The following is a 23,588-nucleotide window of genomic DNA, read 5'->3' as shown; positions in this document are numbered from 1 at the left end:
GAGAGAGAGAGAGAGAGAGAGAGAGAGAGAGAGAGAGAGAGAGGAGAAAAGAGTAGATGGAAGGATATAGAGGAGATAGGGAGAGAGAGAGAGAGAGAGGAGAGGGAGAAAAAGAGGAGATGGAAGGATATAGAGGAGAGAGAGAGAGAGAGAGAGAGAGAGAGGGGGAGGGGAGAAAAAGAGGAGATGGAAGGATAGAGGAGAGAGAGAGAGAGAGAGGGGAGAAAAAGAGGAGATGGAAGGATATAGAGGAGAGAGAGAGAGAGGGAGGGGAGAAAAAGAGGAGATGGAAGGATATAGAGGAGAGAGAGAGAGAGGGAGGGGAGAAAAATAGGAGATGGAAGGATATAGAGGAGAGAGAGAGAGAGAGAGAGGGATGGGAGAAAAATAGGAGATGGAAGGATATAGAGGAGAGAGAGAGAGAGAGAGGGAGAAAAAGAGGAGATGGAAGGATATAGAGGAGAGAGAGAGAGGGGGGGAGAAAAAGAGGAGATGGAAGGATATAGAGGAGAGAGAGAGAGAGAGGGGAGAAAAAGAGGAGATGGAAGGATATAGAGGAGAGAGAGAGAGAGAGAGAGAGAGAGAGGGAAGGAAAGAGATATGGAAGAGACAGAGAAGTGTGACGGAAGTGAAAGAGAAAAAGGGTCATCTCTGATTTAATCTGCCGAGTCAGTTAGCCACAGTGACAGAACTGGGAAGCAGATAACAGTCTCAAACACACAGCCCTCAAAACACATTTGCAGCAGGACTGTGGTTGCTGGCTAGGCACAGTTTTCACTTTATTTTAGTAACCTGCAATCATCTTAAATTACTACATGCAATGTTAATACAGAAACAGACGCATGGAACATTGAGGTTTTAGACACAAGAAATAGAGTCTTTGACCTTTGGTAAGACATGGTTTTAAAGGATGGACACTAGTCCAACTGTTTTAAGGTGTACCCCATAGATATGCATAATACAGGTAACTGCCAAAATAAAGGAAACACCAACATCGTGTCTTATTAGGGCATTGGGTCACCACAAGCCGCCAGAACAGCTTCAATGCACCGTGGCATAGATTCTGCAAGTGTCTGAAACTCTATCGGAGGGATGCGACACCATTTTTCCACGAGAAGTTCCATAATTTAGTGTTTTGATGATGGTGGAAAACATTCAAGCGCTGCTCCAGAATCTCCCTATGTGTTCAATTGGGTTGAGATCTGGGGACTGAGACACACATTCACATACCCTTTAAACGTGACCCTAAGCAGGATGGGATGTTAATTGCTTAATTAACTCAGGAACCACAACATACTTTGTATCCATCATTTACTCAAGTGTTTCCTTTATTTCTGGCAGTAACATATACATATTTTAATATAAAACGTTTTATTTAACTCTGATGTTACCTCGGTGGATCACCGACAGGTTACTGTGCAGATGTTCCAGAGCCTTCACTACCTATAACCAGGGAGATTAGAACATAAGAACAGAACACCAGCAGAAAGAGGAGATTGGGGAATCCATATGGTTGCATCTATTATTTATTAATTCTTATTATATTAAGCATCTAGCATGAATTAACACATTTAGTCAACTACATGTATACCCACGTACAGTAATAGGCTATTCCTCTTTGTCTAGAGACTGACTGATCTGACAACAATACGTTCATAATATACTGTATATTCCTACACATAACCAACCCATGTATTATTCATCTTGGTCTCTAGGCTGACTGATAACTTTAGTCCTACTCATATGAATTAACCTCTACGTGACTGGTGTCCCTAAACCGGGACAGTTGTTGCTCAATATGCAATAATGTGACATTGTAAAAAACTGCCAACTTTCAGGGACATAGACATGTCTTATATGGGCAGAAAGCTTAAATTCTCATTAATCTAACTGCAGTATCTAATTTACAGTAGCTATTACAGCAAAAAAATGGTTGTTTGAGGATAGAACGCAACAAAACACTTCTCACGGAAAATGGTTTGATACATTCAACTCTGAAGGTAAATAATGTACTTAAAGTCAGTAATCTTGCTCTGATTTGTCATCCTGAGGGTCCCAGAGATAAAATGTAGCATAGTTTTGTATATTCAAATGTAGGAACTGGGTTCCACAGTTTGACCCCACTGTTGTCTCTGGCTCCACACCCACCCCGAGCAACCATCTAGATGTGTGAAGGTTAGTGTGTATTCTGTAGGGATACTAATGATCCATCATGTATGACATTCCTGGGAGTGTGTAATCTTCAATTGTTTATTACCATAGCATTTTTGTATGTTCTCTATAGTTATGTACTTGAACAATTCACAGAATTTATATTGATACAAAATATTGTGTTGTGATGTAATTCTTCACTGGATCAGTCGGAAACTTTGCGCACAGTGCTTGTGGACAACATCTAAATTACACCTAGAATCCTCTCTCAATGTATGGCATTTCAAATATGGAACATAAAGAAAACGCATGCTTTTACCAAATCATCCCAAATCATCACCTACACTCTATGCCCTATGCATTTGTGGAGATCTGAGAGGATTTGATTGGTATAAGCAATATGGTGAAACTTCTACCAGTATGATTGTACATGGGCCCAATCCAAATCGTCCCCTGCGCCCTAGTCCTACTCACCGAGACAGCCATCTTTCCCAGTATGTCCTCGGGGATGGTCATGCCTTTATCTATCACCTGCTTGTAGAATTTATCCAGAGAAGTGTCCATCAGCTCCATACAGATCCACACATCACCCTGATTACATAACAAGGGGCAATCTTTCATATAGTGGAGGATACAGTATGATGTACAGATGGAGGGAGTCGAAAGGGGGAGATGGATAGAGGGGTAGAGAGATTGGCGATAGAGAGAAAAAGAAATGGAAAGAGGGGAAGACAGAAAGATGGAGAAAGCGGTTGAGGGAGGGATTGGAAAAACACAACAGAGTCGGACCATATTCCTGACACACGGTTCGACTAACAGGAAAGAGCTTTTTCCAATGTGCTCTGCTGTGGAGGGATATCCTGTGGAACGCTCTTCTCTTCAGGAGGAAGGCAACTACATCCAGAAAAATCTGGAATTCTTATTTGTTTATGTTGACTACAACATAAAAAGCTAAGCATTTACATGCCTTTACTTTTTCTATATTTTTCTCTGTTACAGCCTGAATTTAAAGTGTATTAAATTGAGTTTGTCACTGATACACACACACACACAACATAACAATGTGAACTGGAATAGTGTTTGTAGAAAATGTTAGAAATTAAAAATGAAAAGCTGAAATATCTTGAGTCAAGACAGTAAAAATGTGCTTAACAAACCGCATAATAAGTTGCATGGACTCAATCCGTGTTCAATAATAGTGTTTAACATGATTTTTGAATTATTACCCCATCTCTTTATTTTATTTTTTATTTCACCTTTATTTAACCAGGTAGGCTAGTTGAGAACAAGTTCTCATTTGCAACTGCGACCTGGCCAAGATAAAGCATAGCAGTGTGAACAGACAACACAGAGTTACACATGGAGTAAACAATGAACAAGTCAATAACACAGTAGAAAAAAAGGGGATATAGGGGGTCTATATACATTGTGTGCAAAAGGCATGAGGAGGTAGGCGAATAATTAAAATTTTGCAGATTAACACTGGAGTGATAAATGATCAGATGGTCATGTACAGGTAGAGATATTGGTGTGCAAAATAGCAGAAAAGTAAATAAATAAAAACAGTATGGGGATGAGGTAGGTAAAAATGGGTGGGCTATTTACCGATAGACTATGTACAGCTGCAGCGATCGGTTAGCTGCTCAGATAGCAGATGTTTGAAGTTGGTGAGGGAGATAAAAGTCTCCAACTTCAGCGATTTTTGCAATTTGTTCCAGTCACAGGCAGCAGAGAACTGGAACGAAAGGCGGCCAAATGAGGTGTTGGCTTTAGGGATGATCAGTGAGATACACCTGCTAGAGCGCGTGCTACGGGTGGGTGTTGCCATCGTGACCAGTGAACTGAGATAAGGCGGAGCTTTACCTAGCATGGACTTGTAGATGACCTGGAGCCAGTGGGTCTGGCGACGAATATGTAGCGAGGGCCAGCCGACTAGAGCATACAGGTCACAGTGGTGGGTGGAATAAGGTGCTTTAGTGACAAACAGATGGCACTGTGATAAACTGCATCCAGTTTGCTGAGTAGAGTGTTGGAAGCAATTTTGTAGATGACATCGCCGAAGTCGAGGATCGGTAGGATAGTCAGTTTTACTAGGGTAAGTTTGGCGGCGTGAGTGAAGGAGGCTTTGTTGCGGAATAGAAAGCCGACTCTAGATTTGATTTTCGATTGGAGATGTTTGATATGAGTCTGGAAGGAGAGTTTACAGTCTAGCCAGACACCTAGGCACTTATAGATGTCCACATATTCAAGGTCGGAACCATCCAGGGTGGTGATGCTGGTCAGGCATGCGGGTGCAGGCAGTGAACGGTTGAAAAGCATGCATTTGGTTTTACTAGCGTTTAAGAGTAGTTGGAGGCCACGGAAGGAGTGTTGTATGGCATTGAAGCTCGCTTGGAGGTTAGATAGCACAGTGTTCAAAGACGGGCCGGAAGTATATAGAATGGTGTCGTCTGCGTAGAGGTGGATCAGGGAATCGCCCGCAGCAAGAGCAACATCATTGATATATACAGAGAAAAGAGTCGGCCCGAGGGTTGAACCCTGTGGCACCCCCATAGAGACTGCCAGAGGACCGGACAGCAAGCCCTTCGATTTGACACAATGAACTCTGTCTGCAAAGTAGTTGGTGAACCAGGCAAGGCAGTCATCCGAAAAACCGAGGGCCGATAAGAATATGGTGATTGACAGAGTCGAAAGCCTTGGCAAGGTCGATGAAGACGGCTGCACAGTACTGGCGGTGGCGGTTATGATATCGTTTAGTACCTTGAGCATGGCTGAGGTGCACCCGTGACCGGCTTGGAAACCAGATTGCACAGCGGAGAAGGTACGGTGGGATTCAAGATGGTCAGTGATCCGTTTGTTGACTTGGCTTTCGAAGACCTTAGATAGGCAGGGCAGGATGGATATAGGTCTGTAACAGTTTGGGTCCAGGGTGTCTCCCCCTTTGAAGAGGGGGATGACTGCGGCAGCTTTCCAATCCTTGGGGATCTCAGACGATATGAAAGAGAGGTTGAACAGGCTGGTAATAGGGGTTGCGACAATGGCGGCGGATAGTTTCAGAAATAGAGGGTCCAGATTGTCAAGCCCAGCTGATTTGTACGGGTCCAGGTTTTGCAGCTCTTTCAGAACATCTGCTATCTGGATTTGGGTAGAGGAGAAACTGGAGAGGCTTGGGCGAGTAGCTGCGGGGGGAGCTGTTGGCCGGGGTTGGAGTAGCCAGGCGGAAGGCATGGCCAGCCGTTGAGAAATGCTTGTTGAAGTTTTTGATATTCATGGATTTATCAGTGGTGACCGTGTTACCTAGCCTCAGTGCAGTGGGCAGCTGGGAGGAGGTGCTCTTGTTCTCAATGGACTTCACAGTGTCCCAGAACTTTTTGGAGTTGGAGCTACAGGATGCAAATTTCTGCCTGAAGAAGCTGGTCTTAGCTTTCCTGACTGACTGCGTGTATTGGTTCCTGACTTCCCTGAACAGTTGCATATCGCGGGGACTATTCGATGCTATTGCAGTCCGCCACAGGATGTTTTTGTGCTGGTCGAGGGCAGTCAGGTCTGGAGTGAACCAAGGGCTATATCTGTTCTTAGTTCTGCATTTTTTGAACGGAGCATGCTTATCTAAAATGGTGAGGAAGGTCCCTCAATCGAGCAGTGAATTTCAAGCAGAGATTCAACTTCAAAGACCGGCGAGGTTTTTCAATGTGTCACACAAAGAGCATGGATTGGTAGATGTGTAAAAAAAATCAAAATCAGATGTTGAATATCCCTTTGAGCATGTTGAAGTTATTAATTAGGCTTTGGATGGTGTATCAATACACCCAGTCACTACAAAGATACAGGTTCTCTTCATAACTCAGTTTCCGGAGAGGAAGGAAACTGCTCAGGGATTTCACCATGAGGCCAATGGTGATTTTAAAACAGAGTTTAATGGTTGTGATATGAAAAAACTGAGGACGGATCAACAACATTGTAGTTATTCCACAATATTAACCTAAATTACAGATTACATTTTTTTGTATCCAAAACATGCATTCTGTTTACAACAAGTCACTTAAGTAATATTGAAAAAACAAATTGGCAAACAATTTACTGAGTACCACTCTTCATATTTTCAAGCATGGTGGTGGCTGCATCATGCTACGGTATGCTTGTCATCGGCAAGGCGTAGGGAGGTTTAGTGATCATGATAAGCATGCAGTTACTTGCTGTATAGCTCTGATGATAGAGCTAAACAGTTACTTGCTGTATAACTCTGACGATAGAGATAAATGTGGAATCATTGGAAATGTGTAGTTCTGACTATGCTCTTCAAGAGGTAATGATATTAAAACCAAATAGTTATAACTCTTATTTAACAATCACTTGAAAACAGCACATAGTTGTCAATGGTTTTAGCGGGAGCTGGAGGTCTCCTTGCCCCCCAGCAGCTATATGGAACGCTCTGCACTGTATTGTGACGTTTTATTGATATCGACCTATAGACCCCTTTTTACTGGTTCTTTGTAGAACCTTTCTCAATCTCAAATAATCTACAAATAACCCTTTGGAGAAGCACACAGGGATATATAATTGTTAGCCATATTTAATTGTTAGAATTGCATAGGCGTTATTATTTAGTTAATTCACAGGTTGAATGATGTGTACTAGATCTGGTACGGCAGAGCACTCAGGCTTCCGAGTGGCGCAGCGGTCTAAGGCACTACTGCATCTCAGTGCTATAGGTGTCTCACTACAGACCCTGGTTCGATTACAGGTTGTATCACATGCGGCCGTAATTGGGAGTCCCACAAGGCGGCGCACAATTGGCTCAGTGTTGACCGGGTTTGGCCGGGGTAGGCCATCATTGCAAATAAGAATTTGTTCTTAACTGACTTGCCTAGTTAAATAAAGGTCAAATAAAATAAACACAGCTGGTGATCCCTGATGAAAGAATTGAGAACCACTGATTTAAAACATTCACAAGACAACGGACCATCATTTAACATGTAATGACATAACACGAGATATTAGATCAACTGGAATGACACTCACTCATGGTTGCTCAAAAAGAACTGTGAGCAAAGCAAGCCTCAAAATACTCTAAATGAGCCACATTTGAATTATAACTCAAAGATGAAACAACACTTTTCTGAATTGCAAAGAACCATTAAAGAGTTCAAAGGGTTATTTGAATCATTATTGCACTACATAGAACAATCCCCCTTAGCATAGAACCCTTGAGGAATCCTCATTTTATTTATTTGTTTATTTGTTTAGAAAAACACCCTATAATGTCTAAGTATTATTGTTATAAAGTAGCTAGTTACCTCTCTGAAGAGTGCGCCGTAGAAGGTGACTGTGTAGAAGCAGTCTACTGTCCTCATTGAGATGTCCAGGTCCATCAGCAGTCTCTTCTGTTCCTGGGTGTTCACTGTGGCACGGATCCTCTAGGGTGGGAGCGAAAGGACATCAGAAATCAATCAAGTCTATCCATCCATCCATCCATCCAACAAACTTATTACATCAACAGCTGTCACTATGGCTGCTTTAACAAAGGCAGCCCAATTCTGATCTTTTGCCCAATTATTGGCAAAATAACTGACCTGATTGGTACAAAATACCAGAATTAGGCTGCCTGTATAAGTGCTTTTGCTATATAGTAACCTGACCTAGATCTCCTGAAAGTGAACATCAATTACATCATCAAATCTCACATACCTTCACTGCCATGATCAAGCCACTGGGCATGTGCCTCATCTTGTCCACCACACCATACGCCCCTCTTCCCAGCTCGTCGATCTGCTCCAGGTCATCGGCATTCACCACAAAGTTCTGCACAGGACAGACAGGGGAGAGTGCCATGTCAGGCTGGATTAAAACACGGTGGTGTAATGAGAGAGAGCAAGACTGGGTAAAAATCTCCCTTCCTTCCCTTACTTCTCCCATACTTGAAGTAATCATTGAATACAAAAAGAGGGATACAAATATTAAGTCACAAGAGGTCATTGGGGTTTTTGGTACCCAATCCTCATCTTGTGCAAACAAACAGAAACAGAGAGCGACAAACACGAAAAGAAAGACTAAATCCTAATCTACCAACATACGGGGTCATTTTAAGCTGCTTTGCTCTGAGCTACATCTTTGTTTAAACATCTACTCCAACCAGTTTTTTATCAACATGGAAAGCTTTGAACATTGAAACACTAAATACTGTATATAGTCTCTTCTAAGGGGTTGATGGGTTGAGTCCAAAGACACCACAAATGCCCCTTTTCATCTGAAAGAAAAGTTTACGTAAATCATGGGACCATTTGTTTTCTTACACTTTATACAAGAACCAAAAAATAAATTGCTGCCCTGACTTTGACTTCAGGCTATATTGTAAGACAAAAAAACCTTGCATCTTTGCCAATGGAAAATTCCACTTATTTGATGAGTTTAAAATAAATATGTTTACTGCCCGTCAGGCAGTAAAGCACATTCCAGTCTGCCTACAATCAGAAGTGTTCAATCTGGGTCATAATGTTTGTTAGGCCGTTCTTTACGGCTCACAAACCCTTAATTGAGCCAAGCTTTCAGCTTTCTGCATCCAGACCACAGACAGAGGACCTAACTCAACCTAAAGTATACAGGGGTTTGAACAACTATACACAGATGTAAAAACATATGTTTATGTAAGTTCTTCAGTTTTATATGAAGGTTTTGTCAAAGGAACATGTGTGGGAAAGAACAGTGGTAGACGAAAGGTAAGAATGTAAGAGACAGTAAGAGATAGCATACTGATCATTAACTAGATGAGGTACCTTCTCTCCGATGGTCACACAAGCTTTCGAATCCAAATCTCTTGGGGGTCTGTAAGGTAGACAGTTGTTAGGATAAAAAAAAAAACAGTTCATGTACATCATGTTCTGTATTCATCAGAGTTGGGGTACATTTGGAATTTCTGAATTAAATTAATATATTTATTTTATTTAATTCAGACAATGAATTGGCCACACCCCACAAGATGCAGAACATTTGAATTGAAGTAAAATGTAAATAATTTCAACCAATTCAACTGAGAGGTGAACCATGAAAGTCTCATTCACTTGACAAATAGTTTATCGAAAGGATATGCCACTTAATGCAAAAAATACACATACCATTTCAAATATTAATTTGATTGTAATTCAGATGTCAGTGTATTTTTCTTCTTTGTCAAGAGATGTTAAGATTGTTCCCTTGCATACTGCAGTGTTCGATCTAATGCATTCTGGGATTTTTTTCCATCTTCTGATATTTAAAAATGTTAAAGGAATTATTCATTATTATGGACAACCCAAAACATGATCCTGGAATGTTTCCAGACATCAAATTTTAAATGGTTTAAATTGAGTTTTAAAAATGAAACGTTTCAACCTTATGCTGCATGGCATTGCTGACCATATGTCAAAATAAACATTCATTTGGTGGCGTGTAGAATAAATAAGACATTTGGATTTCATTGAAATAAATTCTACTTTCTTTAAAACAAATTCCAATGATATTCTAATTCAATCATTTAATTGAAATTAGAGCAATTTGCAACTCAATTCAGAATGGACCCCAACCCTGGTATGATTTCATTATGATTTACACATTTCATGTGAATAACTGCATGTAGCCTAAATGTTAATATAACTGAGCATTAGTCCAGAGTTATCTTCTCTTTGACAGTGAAAATGTGCTCCATCAACAATATTCACTGGGGCATTGCGCCAAATATATAACAGTATGTGAACGCATCCAAAAGGTCATCTCTAACTAGCCTCCTCTATCCTCATTAGTCATGGGAGGAAACAGTCGTCAGTGACATCTTTAGGATCATTAAGTTGATTTAGCAGCATTGTATCCTGTAATATTCATGTGAAACATACTTAATTCAAAAATATAGGTTGCATTCTGCTGTCATATCATACTGTGCTATGATTGGTTAACACCAACCAGGTCCTGAGGTTATTGCAGTTCATCATGGACGGAGACACGAACATACCAGTGTAAAGTGGATATTTATGGTTCAACTTGCCACTGCAAAAATGTGTATTTAATGTTTATGTATTTCACTTGGTAGGTTCAAGTCAGACGTCAATAAGGTGTAATGTCATTGGCTGCGCTTACAGATATGGGGAGATCTCAAACAAATTATTTCCAGCCCGATAATTCTGTGTAGGCAGTAGGTTATGTTCTGAAGTGCTGTGTTCTGTTTTCATATTTACGATGTTTACGAGTTCAACACGTGCATAATATACAGTTTGACGTCATTCCAGCCATGCATTTTGACATGATTGCTGTATGAGCGATTAGCTAGCATGCTCTGTTGAAGTCATGGTGGTAGTATTTAGCTCATGATTCATACATCGTGGTTTCTTCTTGCTGCAGTTCCACGCTACAGCAACCGTCTCGGTGCATGTCAGATCCATGTTACTGCAGCAGATCCATGTTAGTGCAGCAATCTTGGTGCATGTCAGATCCATGTTACTGCAGCAGATCCATGTTACTGCAGCAATCTTGGTGCATGTCAGATCCATGTTACTGAAGGAATCTTGGTGCATGTCAGATCCATGCTACAGCAGCCATCTTGGTGCATGTCAGATGGAGCAGCAGGGTAGCCTAGTGGTTAGAGCGTTGGACTAGTAACCGGTAGGTTGCAAGTTCAAACCCCCGAGCTGACAAGGTACAAATCTGTTGTTCTGTCTCTGAACCTGCAGTTAACCCACTGTTCCTAGGCCGTCATTGAAAATAAGAATTTGTTCTTAACTGACTTGCCTAGTTAAATAAAGGTTAAAAAAATCCATGTTACAGCAGCCATCTTGGTGCATGTCACATCTGTATTTTTATAGTTACACTACTGGTCAAACTGGTCAAAAGTTTTAGAACACCTTTTGGTTAATATTTTACACACAATGCCAAGAGTGTGCAAATCTGGCTATTTGAAGATTCTCGAATGTAAAATATATTTTGATTTAACACGTTCTTGGTTTTAGAACACCTTTTGGTTAATATTTTACACATTGTAGAATAGTGAACACATCAAAACTATGAAATAACAAATGGAATCATGATTCCCTTTGCCTTGATGACAGATTTGCACAATCTTGGTATTCTCTCAACCAGCTTCAACTGGAATGCTTTTCCAACAGTCTTGAAGATAGCCCAAACCAGATGGGATGGTGTATCGCTGCAAAATGCTGTGGTAGCCATGTTGGTTAAGTGTGTCTTGAATTGTAAATAAAATCAGTGTCACCAGCAAAGCACCCCCACACCATATTACCATCATGCTTTACGGTGGAAAAGACACATGCAGAGGTAATTCGTTCACAGACACGGCGGTTGGAACCAAAAATCTCCAATTTGAACTCCAGACCAAAGGACAAATTTCGGTTTTCTTGGTCCAAGCAAATCTCTTCTTACTGGTGTCCTTTAGTAGTGGTTTCTGATTCACACAGTCTCCTCTGAACAGTTGATGTTGAGATGTGTTTGTTACTTGAACTCTGTGAATCGTTTATTTAGGCGGCAATTTCTGACACTGGTAACTCTTATGAACTTATCCTATGCAGCAGAGGTAACTCTGGGCCTTCCATTCCTGTGGCGGTCCTCCTGAGAGCCAGTTTCATCATAGCGCTTGGTTTTTGTGACTGCACTTGAAAAAACATTAAAAGTTCTTGAAATGTTCCGGATTAACTGACCTTCATGTCTTAAAGTAATGGACTGTTTCAGTTTACTTATTTGAGCTGTTCTTGCCATAATATGGACTTGGTCTTTTACCAAAGAGGGCTCTCTTCTGTATACCCCCCTACCTTGTCACAACACAACTGATTTGCAAGAAAATTCCATAAATTAACTTTTAAAAAGGCACACCTGTTAATTGAAATGCATTCCAGGTGACTACCTCATGAAGCTGGTTGAGAGAATGCCAAGAGTGTGCAAAGCTGTCATTAAGGCAAAGGGTGGCTATTTGAAGAATCTCAAATATAAAACATATTTACTACATGAATCCATGTGTTATGTCATAGTTTTTATGTCTTCACATTCTACAATGTAGAAAATAGTAAAAATAAAGAATAACCCTTCAATGAGTAGGTGTTCTAAAACTTTTGACCGGTAGAGTATATTAGTGATTTTTCCCCAGCCTGATAATTCTGTGCAGGCGATCTATGCTACAGCAGTCATCTTGGTGCATGTCACACATCTTGTGCTCATTCTATGACAGAGCAACTGGGACCAATACATGACCTTTTACGTATTACACAACGCAAAAGAGAATACAATCACATCTGTTACACCAGAGTTTAGTTAATAAAGTATAACTACGTTTTATAAAGATCCTGTCGTCCTGCATTTTATTATTTTGTACAAAGTGTGCAAAACAAGACATTCATATTATCATGTATCATAAAAAACAGGGGAACACATTATATTAATATATTAAGTTGCTCTTGTACTTTTGTACTCAAGTAACATTGTAATTACCCTAGTAACAACATGGTAATACAATTTTGGTACTATTAGGCTACTTTAGTAACCACATTTTAATTGCATAGTGAGTGTTTTTTGTAATTACACAAGGGGAATAACAGTGTTGGAATACACAAAGAGTTGTCATAAAGCAGATAAAGACTGAAAGCCTTACGCGGCAGCAGCAGGAGGCTGCTCAAACACGTCCTTGGAGAGCGAGAGCACCGGCTTCCTCTTACCTGGGAGACAGAAAGGACAGCAATAAACAACTTGTAGAACAATACAATTATACGCACCTGAAGACAGCAAATCACATTCAACAAAGTTACAACAGCAGTTTGGATGACCACAATCAATTGTAAACTGGAGTTTCTAAAAATGTTCCTTTTAGTCATCTCAGATGTCCCATCGTTGTGTATTTTCCCTTCCAGAGCCCAAGCCCAACACCCGACAGCCAGTCAGACACTTACGGTTGGATGCAGTGAGTGACTCCAGATCCTAATTGAACACAACAAGCCCTGTGACAGCGAGAGGAGATATGTCTGCAGTGGTGGAGCCAGGTGGGTTAGACTGCGAGCAGCGAGAGGAGATATGTCTGCAGTGGTGGAGCCAGGTGGGTTAGACTGCGAGCAGCGAGAGGAGATATGTCTGCAGTGGTGGAGCCAGGTGGGTTAGACTGCGAGCAGCGAGAGGAGATATGTCTGCAGTGGTGGAGCCAGGTGGGTTAGACAGCGAGCAGCGAGAGGAGATATGTCTGCAGTGGTGGAACCAGGTGGGTTAGACAGCGAGCAGCGAGAGGAGATATGTCTGCAGTGGTGGAGCCAGGTGGGTTAGACAGCGAGCAGCGAGAGGAGATATGTCTGCAGTGGTGGAGCCAGGTGGGTTAGACTGCGAGCAGCGAGAGGAGAAATGTCTGCAGTGGTGGAGCCAGGTGGGTTAGACTGCGAGCAGCGAGAGGAGATATGTCTGCAGTGGTGGAGCCAGGTGGGTTAGACTGCGAGCAGCGAGAGGAGATATGTCTGCAGTGGTGGAGCCAGGTGGGTTAGACAGCGAGCAGCGAGAGGAGATATGTCTGCAGTGGTGGAGCCAGGTGGGTTAGACTGCGAGCAGCGAGAGGAGAAATGTCTGCAGTGGTGGAGCCAGGTGGGTTAGACTGCGAGCAGCGAGAGGAGATATGTCTGCAGTGGTGGAGCCAGGTGGGTTAGACTGCGAGCAGCGAGGAGATATGTCTGCAGTGGTGGAGCCAGGTGGGTTAGACTGCGAGCAGCGAGAGGAGATATGTCTGCAGTGGTGGAGCCAGGTGGGTTAGACTGCGAGCAGCGAGAGGAGATATGTTTGCAGTGGTGGAGCCAGGTGGGTTAGTTAGAGAGGAGATATGTCTGCAGTGGTGGAGCCAGGTGGGTTAGCATGCGAGCAGCGAGAGGAGATATGTCTGCAGTGGTGGAGCCAGGTGGGTTAGACTGTGAGCAGCGAGAGGAGAGATATGTCTGCAGTGGTGGAGCCAGGTGGGTTAGACTGCGAGCATCGAGAGGAGATATGTCTGCAGTGGTGGAGCCAGGTGGGTTAGACTGCGAGCATCGAGAGGAGATATGTCTGCAGTGGTGGAGCCAGGTGGGTTAGACTGCGAGCAGCGAGAGGAGATATGTCTGCAGTGGTGGAGCCAGGTGGGTTAGAGCTCTTGCCATCTGGTGGTACTGCACTGAGCGGGCAGAGGGTTTAAATGGCACAACGCCATAGTAACAGGGCATTACTGACACTCCTGATGGTGTGACTGGGGCATGAGTGACAGGTTGCCATCGCCGACAAAGTGTGTGTATGTGTGAGCGTGCACGCAAGCATCTGGTTCACACCTCCCCTGACTGGATGAGGAAGCTAGTGCTTCCACACACAGACCTGGGTTTAACTACCATTTGAAATAATTGCATGTCATTTAGCTTGCCTGTTGCAACAGAACCAATATTAAAAGTCCCAGAATTGGAAACCTCGCCCACCTGGCAGTCCAGGCAGACTAAAGCAAACGCTGAAAATATTTGAACGATTTCAAATAATGTTTAAATCCAGGTCTGCTCACACAGCAGGGCTGGGCCACACATCCATGTCACACACTGTAAACAGGTGATGCCACCACCTGGCTTTGAGCGCAGTGATTTGACTTGCACCAGGAGGCATAGTTTTCGAACGTGAGAACATTTAAAAGTAACTGAAGACAAGTACTTGGGAGAATCCCACAGCGGTATTTTGCATTGTCAGGTAAACCCACCTGACAATGCAAAGTCTGTGCTATGATGTTGTAGGCTAATGCTCACTGTTAACAGTGCCTACTCAGTCAATGACTAGAATTTTTTTGGTTGAAAAAGTTTCACTCAAGTATTGTGAGGAAAACGATCATACAATCCACGATACCATCCATACTAACTGAAACCTCACAAATATAAATAAAACACCCAAACACAGGGTGTCCTGGTTTGTTGAAACCACAGCCCACGGTGTGCCACCCCCACCACCTCTCACTGCATACCTCATGGCTTCCACTTTCCAAAGCAGCTTTGTTGCACCAAAATGTCACTTTGGGTCCCTCCCACACGCATTTACACAGACAACAATAGTAGCCTAAATGAAAACCGACACTATAGTCTTCTAATAAGTCTACATTTGGACCAACAGTTTTTGTTCTATCTGCAGGTTTCAGACTGTCAAAATATTCCCTGCTCTATTCAACACCTGGCGTGTGTGTTCAGTGAAACTTGGGCGGCTGAGGTCCGAACAGAGAGCCTTCCTATAACATACCCTGCCAGCCTGAAATGTTCTGAACATTGTAGATAGAAATAGAATGAATCTGACAATCATATCTGTTCTAAACGATACATTGCTAACAGTATGTTATGCAACGTTACACATCCTTTGGACAAGCTGCTGGCAACTCTCACTGCTCTCTGTGCCAAAACAATGAATTTGTGAGTGGTTATTATGTACCAGGCACCAGCTTCCCCAAGCTTTCTCAACAACTTTGCATGCCAGGCTGGCAAAGTATACTTCTGGCATTCTCTCTTTGGTCCTCTGCCTCCTCACTACCTCAAAAAATGCATTTTCATAACCCAAACTTCGGCCAAAAATAATATCTGGTTAGTGGTTTTGGTTGAGCACCGGCACCAACTTTACCAGGCTTTCACAATGATTGTGCATGGCATGCCATGCTGCTAGGCGATTCAGCAAAACTCCACAGAAATAAGCCTCAGCCTCACAGTCTCAGGCTCAATGGGATAGGACAAGACGCAGCACGCTCTGCTCCATCAAGAAGAGCTTTCAAAACTTTCATCTCAAGTCCAGAGGCCAAACATGCAAATCATCACAACGTAGCCAGACACCACTCCCTGCTGAATGCACGCTGATTTAATATGTAGCATATAGGCTTGCTTTACATTCATTCACAGATTTGCATGCATGGGAGATACATACATGTGCGCAAACGGAAGTAACTCGTAACGATACAAAAAGACAGTGCACGCACTGACATACATGCCAGGGAATTACATGAGTAGAGAAACATTTGAATATAGCTCAATCAGGCACGCATAGTCAAGATGTGGCGAAGTGATTGGAGCAGACCTAGTGTACTTCCCAAATGGCACCCTATTCAATATATAGTGCACTATGGACCCTGGTCAAAAGTAGTCTAATACAGGTGCCATTTGGGACGCAGCCCTATGGCAGGCCTGTTTAAACATTAGGATTCTATCAGATCTCTCCAGAGAGGAAAATCACAACAAATGGAACATGCAGTTGAGCTAGAACAAATGTCCAGTGATCGTTACTCAGAACAAAAGAGAGAAAGGTATAGGATCAATAGATTATATAATTTACAGTGTACAGGGAAAGAATAAGCTAATATGCTGCATTGTCTGTCCTGAGCTAATAAAATATGGTTAGTTTCAAAAACAGGCCTTCAAAAAAAGCTCTTCCTAAGACTACAATTCTGCTCATATATTTTCACATCTGTGAGAATTTTGGCATAATAACCACTCGCATGCTAAATAAGTTATGTTATACTCAGACATGATTCAAACAGTTTTTGAAACTTCAGAGTGTTTTCTATCCAAATCTACTAATAATATCATATCATATCTTAGCATATGTGGGAACTTTTTCAAGACTGTTGGAAAAGCATTCCAGGTGACAACTTCATGAAGCTGGTTGACAGAATGCCAAGAGCATGCAAAGCTGTCAAGGTAAAGAAAGGGTGGCTACTTTGAATAATCTAAAATATATATTTTTTTGTTTAACACTTTGATTACATGATTCCATTTGTGTTATTTCATAGTTTTGATATCTTCACTATTACCCTACAATGTAGAACATAGTACAAATAAAGAAAAACCCTTGAATAAGTAGGTGTCCAAACTTTTGACTGGTACTCTGTTAATGAATAATTTCATCCAAACTGCTTGCATGCATCTGAGTAGCCAGGCGCTAAAATAGAACTTGGTTCTATTAGAACTTGGTTCTATTTTAGACGCTTGAGTTACTGCAAGTCCAGCCTCTCCCATATCCTCATTGGTTTTAGGAGAATGTACCCACTCGGGTGACAGAGACGAATGAGGACCACACACCACTCCAGTTGGTTGCAGTAATGCACCTTAGTTGATTGCCAACGCCATATAAAAACCACAGAAGACAACTAGGAGAGATTACTGGAAACTAACAAGGTTTCCCCTTTTATCTGTGGATACATTCTGAGTAGAGAACACACGATTGTGTGACTCAAAATGGGTCGATATACTTCAAAGATACAGCAAAAAGAAAAAAAGACCTTGTACATTTCAGGTAAAACAACAACCTAATGTTTATATTCAATGGCAAATTAGCTAGTAACAGCAAGCTAGCTAAATGTCCATGAATGTTTCATGTGTTTCGACCTGTCCCCAAATGAATATAGTTGGTTCAGAGTTATTTTTTATTTACACTTGCATGTTCTGATCGCATCTGGTGTGGATAGACAAAATCAGCATGCACACAATAGCGCACACACGTGCATGCCCGGTGTAGTCAGCATGTAATTAAAAGCAGTAGTACTGAAGCCAAAGAAATGGCGAAGAAAACAGCCAGTGACCTCTGCCAGAGCGATCTTTGCTGAAACCAAGGCTGCCAGAGACAGTGCTTCGAGCACTGTGAATTTAGAGCTAAATCTTTGTGCAGCCAGACAGGCCCATGCCTCACACTGCAGATAATAAACCCAGATTGGCATTCATAGCAGGCAGAACCAATCAGCCCGCTTATTCTTCCTCTTCCAAACCCACACGGCCCGGAATCCCAACAATCTCAAGAGGTCCTCAATTAAATTCCAGAGACCCAGAGGAAGATATGAATAAGACATCGGCATGAGGGATGGACGGAGGGAAATAGAAATGGGAGGGGGGGGCAGGCCAGAGCAGAGACCGACAGAGAGAGCGGGATGAAAATAACATATCCTGAGCCTGCGGCTGTTACGCCCCTACTGGCCACCCAGGCAGTCTGAGAGATACCCTACACTTCCAAAGTGTTGGTCCCATGTTTCATGAGCTGAAGTAAAAGATCCCAGAAATGTTCCATACGCACAAAAAGCTAATTTCTCAAAAATGTTTTGTTTAGAACCCCTGTTAGTGAGCATTTCTCCTTTGCCAAGATAATCAATCCACCTGACAGGTGTGGCATATCAAGAAGCTGATTAAACAGCTTGGCCCCTAAAATGTATGGTTTTGTAACACAATGCCACAGATGTCTCAAGTTCAGGGATAACTGTTCCTGCATGCTGCTGTGTAAACTCACCTCAGTCTCTAGAGCAAATACAAGTCATGTCTACTTATTTTCTATATTGACAGACTAATCTACCGTTTAATTAAAACATGTTTACTTGGCAACAAATTAAAGTTTAAATGATAAACCAACTACCTGCATCATTTGTTTCAGCAGTAAGACTGAAGCTAGTTTATCCAAATACATTTCATGAATATCACAATGAATTGATCAACCAGTTGAAGTCAACACTTTAATGGTTTGATGCAGCTGAAATCATTTAGTCATTTGTCAGTACAGTTGTAAAAAATAAATAATACAATTACATATATACACACACACAACAGCTAGCAATATCTATACCGCAACGCAGTTGTGAGCATACTAGGCATTCTACACTGAACAAAAATATAAGACGCAACATGTTAAGCGTTGGTCCCATGTTTTTTGTGCAGAAGGAAATGAGCCCAGAAATGTGCCATACGCACAAAAAGCATATTTCTCTAAAATGTTGTGCACAAATTTGTTTACATCCCTGTTAGTAAGCATTTCTCCTTTGCCAAGATAATCAATCCACCTGACAAGTGTGGCATATCAATAAGCTTATTTAACAGCATGATCATTACACAGGTGCAGCTTGTGCTGTGGGGACAATAAATGTCCACTGTAAAATGTGCAGTTTTGTCACAACACAATGCCACTGGTGTCTCAAGTTTTGGGGGAGCGTGCAATTAGCATGCCGACTGCAGGAATGTCCACCAGAGCTGTTGCCAGAGAATTTAATATTAATTTCTCAACCATATAAGCCGCCTCCAACATCGTTTTATAGAATTTGGCAGTGCGTCCAACCGGCAGGGCCCAATTTATTTATTTCAATTTCCTGATACGAATTGTAACTAAGTCATTTTTTTATTTATATTTTTGTTCAGTATATATCCTTTGGGTTACAGCTGTCATGTTGCGAAGCTCCACTGGGAACCATTTCGTCACCACAAGGCTTCTTAGATGGTTGAGGTTTACCTAACGATACTCTCGGCGGTGTTGTCTGTGCGTAAGTGTATCAGCTTCAGGTCACAGTCCTGCTTAAGTAGTGGTTAACTTCACCACGATGACTACAACATAAGATCACTGTTCAACTATGGGGGGACCGACCAATACATGTGATCTTCATGTCGTATTTAGGACACCTGTTTTTAGCCCTTATCACGTTTAAACCAAGATGGCATAGCAGTCAGACGTCCTTTGTCCTCGTCTTGTCGTGTCCCGTGTATATATATTTACATCTTTTCCTATATTTTATTTTCTAAAAACTCAACTTCAAAACTCTCCTGCAACCCACCAATTTAAAATTAAAATACAAGTATTATTCACCTCAAATCTGAAATCCACAATAAAAGCTAGCCTAACGTTAGTATTCAGCTAACCACGGTTGGTGGTCATCAGCTATCCTTTAGCTCGAAAAGCTATCGCCAGTTTTGTACAACGCGACTCAGACCAGAGCATACCGGACCTATTTTCTCTCCATATCCCCAGATTTCTAACGCAAGCTCTGGACATTTACATCTGGATCTTGCAGCTAGCTAGCTGCTATCCGAGTGACTATTGACGTACGTCGGTCCCGGAGCAAACATCAATTATTCCGGAGCTAGCCAGCTGAAGAGTTCCATCAGCCACTCCTGGGCTACAATCACCTATCCGGACCCGTTTTACTGCCGATGCGGTGCCCCACCGGGCCTTCACGACTGGACTACCGACGTTATCTGCCCGAGGGAGTTATCCAACTGGCCCCTCCGTTGCGACGTTACCTGAACGCCCATCTGCGGACCGCTAATCGTTAGCTGTCTTATCGGCTGCTATCTGAATAGGTCTATTGGACAATTTTCTTGGATCACTATAACTATTTTGCCAATTGCATTGGTCCCCCTCTACCAGACGGAACCCCACTAATATACCGACGGAAACGCACGAGGTGGCTAAAATCAGACCTCCATCCTCTGCCAGCTTGCTACCGATGACCCGGCTAGCTGTCTGAATCACAGTAACCCCAACCAACCTCACTACTCACTGGATCCTTATGATCACTCGGCTATGCATGCCTCTCCTTAAAGTCAACATGTCTTGTCCATTGCGGTTCTGGTTAGTGTTTATTGGCTTATTTCACTGTAGAGCCTCTAGCCCTGCTCATTATACCTTATCCAACCTTTCAGTTCCACCACCCACACCTGTGATGACATCACCTGGTTTCAATGATGTTTCTGGAGACAATATCTCTCTCATCACTCAATGCCTAGGTTTACCTCCACATCCTACCATAACTTTGTCTGTACATTATGCTTTCAAGCTATTTTATCACCCCAAGAAACCTCCTTTCTCTCTGTTCCGGATGTCCTAGACAACCAATTCTCATAGCTTTTAGCCGTACCCTTATCCTACTCCTCCTCTGGTGATGTAGAGGTGAATCCAGGCCCTGCAGTGCCTAGCTCCACTCCTATTCCCCAGGTGCTCTCTTTTGATGACTTCTGTAACTGTAATAGCCTTGGTTTCATGCATGTTAACATTAGAAGCCTCCCCCTAAGTTTGTTTTATTCACTGCTTTAGCACACTAACCCAGATGTCCTAGCCATATCTGAATATTGGCTTATTGAGAACTTGTTCTCAACTTGCCTACCTGGTTAAATAAAGGAGTGCAACAATGGCCCAAGGCATAGTAAGATTAAGTCGATAACTTAGAAATTAAGGGAAGCACTTGTCTTGAGCAGCGTTACGAATCCCTTTGGCCCGGCAGTCTAGGAGGGGATGGTAACGAGACCCGTAACATAACTCATGCCAAGTATAATAGCGAAAAACAGTGAGAACGGAAAAACCACAGACAACTAAATTACCGTCAAACACTCATGGTTTATTTCTAAACACACGGTAAAGGGGGGCGGGAAAAAGGGCTGAGCTGGACCCAAGGAAATAAACAAATATCCAAAAACACCCCTAAGATAGACTAGCCTGCTTCAATACAGCTAACTAACCAACCAAAAATACAGTGGGTGGTCCGCCCAGTTCTAACTATGGTATTTAGACAAAGTTTACCTACGGGTAGTGTATGCCCATGGGCGACTTGTCTTGATACCCCCTTTTCCCACCAACAAACAAATAGCCATGAAGCACAACAATACATATTCACATAATTCCGGGCAAATGTGACATGTAGGAACAAAAACAAAAAAATAACTCAATAACGAGTGAGAGCAATATTGCGAGAGATTGAGACACAGAGATTAAAACACAAAGAGATCAATCTCCAGAGAATACAACTGACTGGGTTTATAAACCAAGGGAAAGGGGATGTGATAGGGTAAGAGAAAAGGAGCAGGTGTCTTCTGATTAGCGACTGATTGGGGAATGATGATTGTCACCTGTGAGGGGAGAAGGATAGAAAATAAATACACACAGGATACACACTCAGGATACTTGTATTCGTAACAAGCAGCCATAACAGTTGCTGGTCTGGTAGCAGCCTAACATGAGCTAGCATTATTTACGAGTCCAAGCGTGGCAGCCTGCTAACTCTCTCATAGCAGATTTTCACAGGATGTAGGCCTACCGGGCTGTTTGATTTGGCCAGGCTTCGGCCTGGAGATTTGGCTGGAGGTGAGAGGCTGTTACAGAACAGAAAGAAGGAAAAAATAAAATTGGCCCCCGAGATTAGATGAAATATTATTGACTGCTGGGACCAGGTGACCTGCTACGTTTTATTCAACACACACACACACACACACACACACACAGGAGAGAGATCTGTTTACAAAACCCTAACAGGTGTGTTGCTAAAATAAAATCCACGATTCCTCTTAGCTGGGTTTCACATAATTCAAGCACTTTTCATTCAAAATTTAGGAAGAACAAATTGCAAGAGTAGCTAAACTAACTTTCCTAATAAGCAGTACTTAAATATGGAACAAAATGTCTATCTGGAATTAATTCAAGTGTATTTACCTCCAGACAGTCTGTCTGTCACACATCCAGAGGACTGTCACTGTGTGTCCCAAATGGCACCATATTCCCTACATAGTGCACTACTTTTGAAAAGGGCCTATAGGGTTCTAGTCAAAAGTAATGCACTATGTAGGAAATAGGGTGCCATTTGGGATGTAGCCACTGTCAAATAGCATGCCATGCAATGCGATGCACTCTCTCGGTGGGAACCAGAGTGCAGTAATTTGCAAGAGGAGCGGCATGACATGTTTTCCTTTCCTCCGTGTGCTAGCTGGAGGTTTTATGTAACTGGTAATCAGACAGGGGACAGCTAAGTGCACATTTAATCCAGCCATGATGACAAGTGCTGTTTTGCCTCCAGCTGAGCCGGGCAGCCAAAGTTCACCCTCTATCCTGACAAGCTGCGTTTACACAGGCAGGCCAATCTTTTTCCACTAAATGTTATTTTGTTCGATCAGATCTTTTTCCAATAATTGGGCAAAAGACTAGAATTGGTCGGCCTGTAATTTCATTAGATACATGACATGGATTTACTAAAAACGGTCCTCCTGTCAAATAAACACTGAATAAAAAATAATTTACAAAAATAGGATGGTTGCAGGGAGGGAGCTTATACAAAGAGAAAAGCATTGCAAAAGGCGTCAACCCCGCCAATGATGTGTATTGAAAACATTGATTGCTTACTCAGGAAACTTCAAGATCATCGTTAAGAGTCAGCTGTGATCCATTGATTTTATTATTTTGGCGTGCTTGACATGCACTAGGAGGACTGCGCTACTGAGCAGAGGCCCGTTGCATCCCAAATGGCAGCCTATTCTCTATGGGCCCTGGTCAAAAGTAGTGCACTATTATAGGGAATAGGGTGGCATTTAAGATGCCCTCCTTCCCTTGCCCTTTGAGAGCAGGGAAGGAGAAAACGGTGTTCGAGATCTGCTGTGATGGCATGCATCGCAGGGCGGTTACTCCTCGGAGGGTGAAACAAGCCTGAATTTATGCTCCTCTCATTTTCAGCTGCACGGCACACACTCTACTTCACACAGAGCTCCAGCACACAGAGACCTCAAAGCTTGTTCAGATGAATGTGTCATGTTAGGCCTAACTGTCGTGACGCTTACTGTCCTGATGTATCAAGCTCAATGCACAGAAAGGTTACTAATGATGGGTGGGAATCAATAGTTACGAAACACAATATTATTTTGGCCAATATCATATCGATACTTTGACTCCAAGTATTGATT

General features: G+C 42.4%; 1 protein-coding gene across 2 annotated transcripts in view; it reads right to left on the bottom strand.

Moving 5' to 3' along the window:
* Positions 1 to 23,588, bottom strand: part of map2k6 (mitogen-activated protein kinase kinase 6) — a 48,164-nt gene that overhangs the window by 7,651 nt on the left and 16,925 nt on the right. For both annotated transcript variants that reach the window (XR_006083992.1, XM_042326339.1), the window contains exons 2-7: positions 12,770 to 12,833; positions 8,925 to 8,973; positions 7,840 to 7,953; positions 7,449 to 7,568; positions 2,626 to 2,742; positions 1,392 to 1,443 (exon numbers count right to left, since the gene is read on the bottom strand). Coding sequence is in view for 1 of the 2 variants with exons in the window: in XM_042326339.1 (XP_042182273.1) it covers positions 1,392 to 1,443; positions 2,626 to 2,742; positions 7,449 to 7,568; positions 7,840 to 7,953; positions 8,925 to 8,973; positions 12,770 to 12,833 (516 nt within the window). In the remaining variant the exon portion in view is untranslated. The remainder of the gene's footprint in view (positions 1 to 1,391; positions 1,444 to 2,625; positions 2,743 to 7,448; positions 7,569 to 7,839; positions 7,954 to 8,924; positions 8,974 to 12,769; positions 12,834 to 23,588) is intronic.

The sequence above is a fragment of the Oncorhynchus tshawytscha genome, linkage group LG01 (assembly GCF_018296145.1).
Source record: "Oncorhynchus tshawytscha isolate Ot180627B linkage group LG01, Otsh_v2.0, whole genome shotgun sequence".
Taxonomy (NCBI): domain Eukaryota; kingdom Metazoa; phylum Chordata; class Actinopteri; order Salmoniformes; family Salmonidae; genus Oncorhynchus; species Oncorhynchus tshawytscha.
Note: the sequence above shows the minus strand (reverse complement) of the source record. Positions and strands in the feature narration are given on the sequence as shown.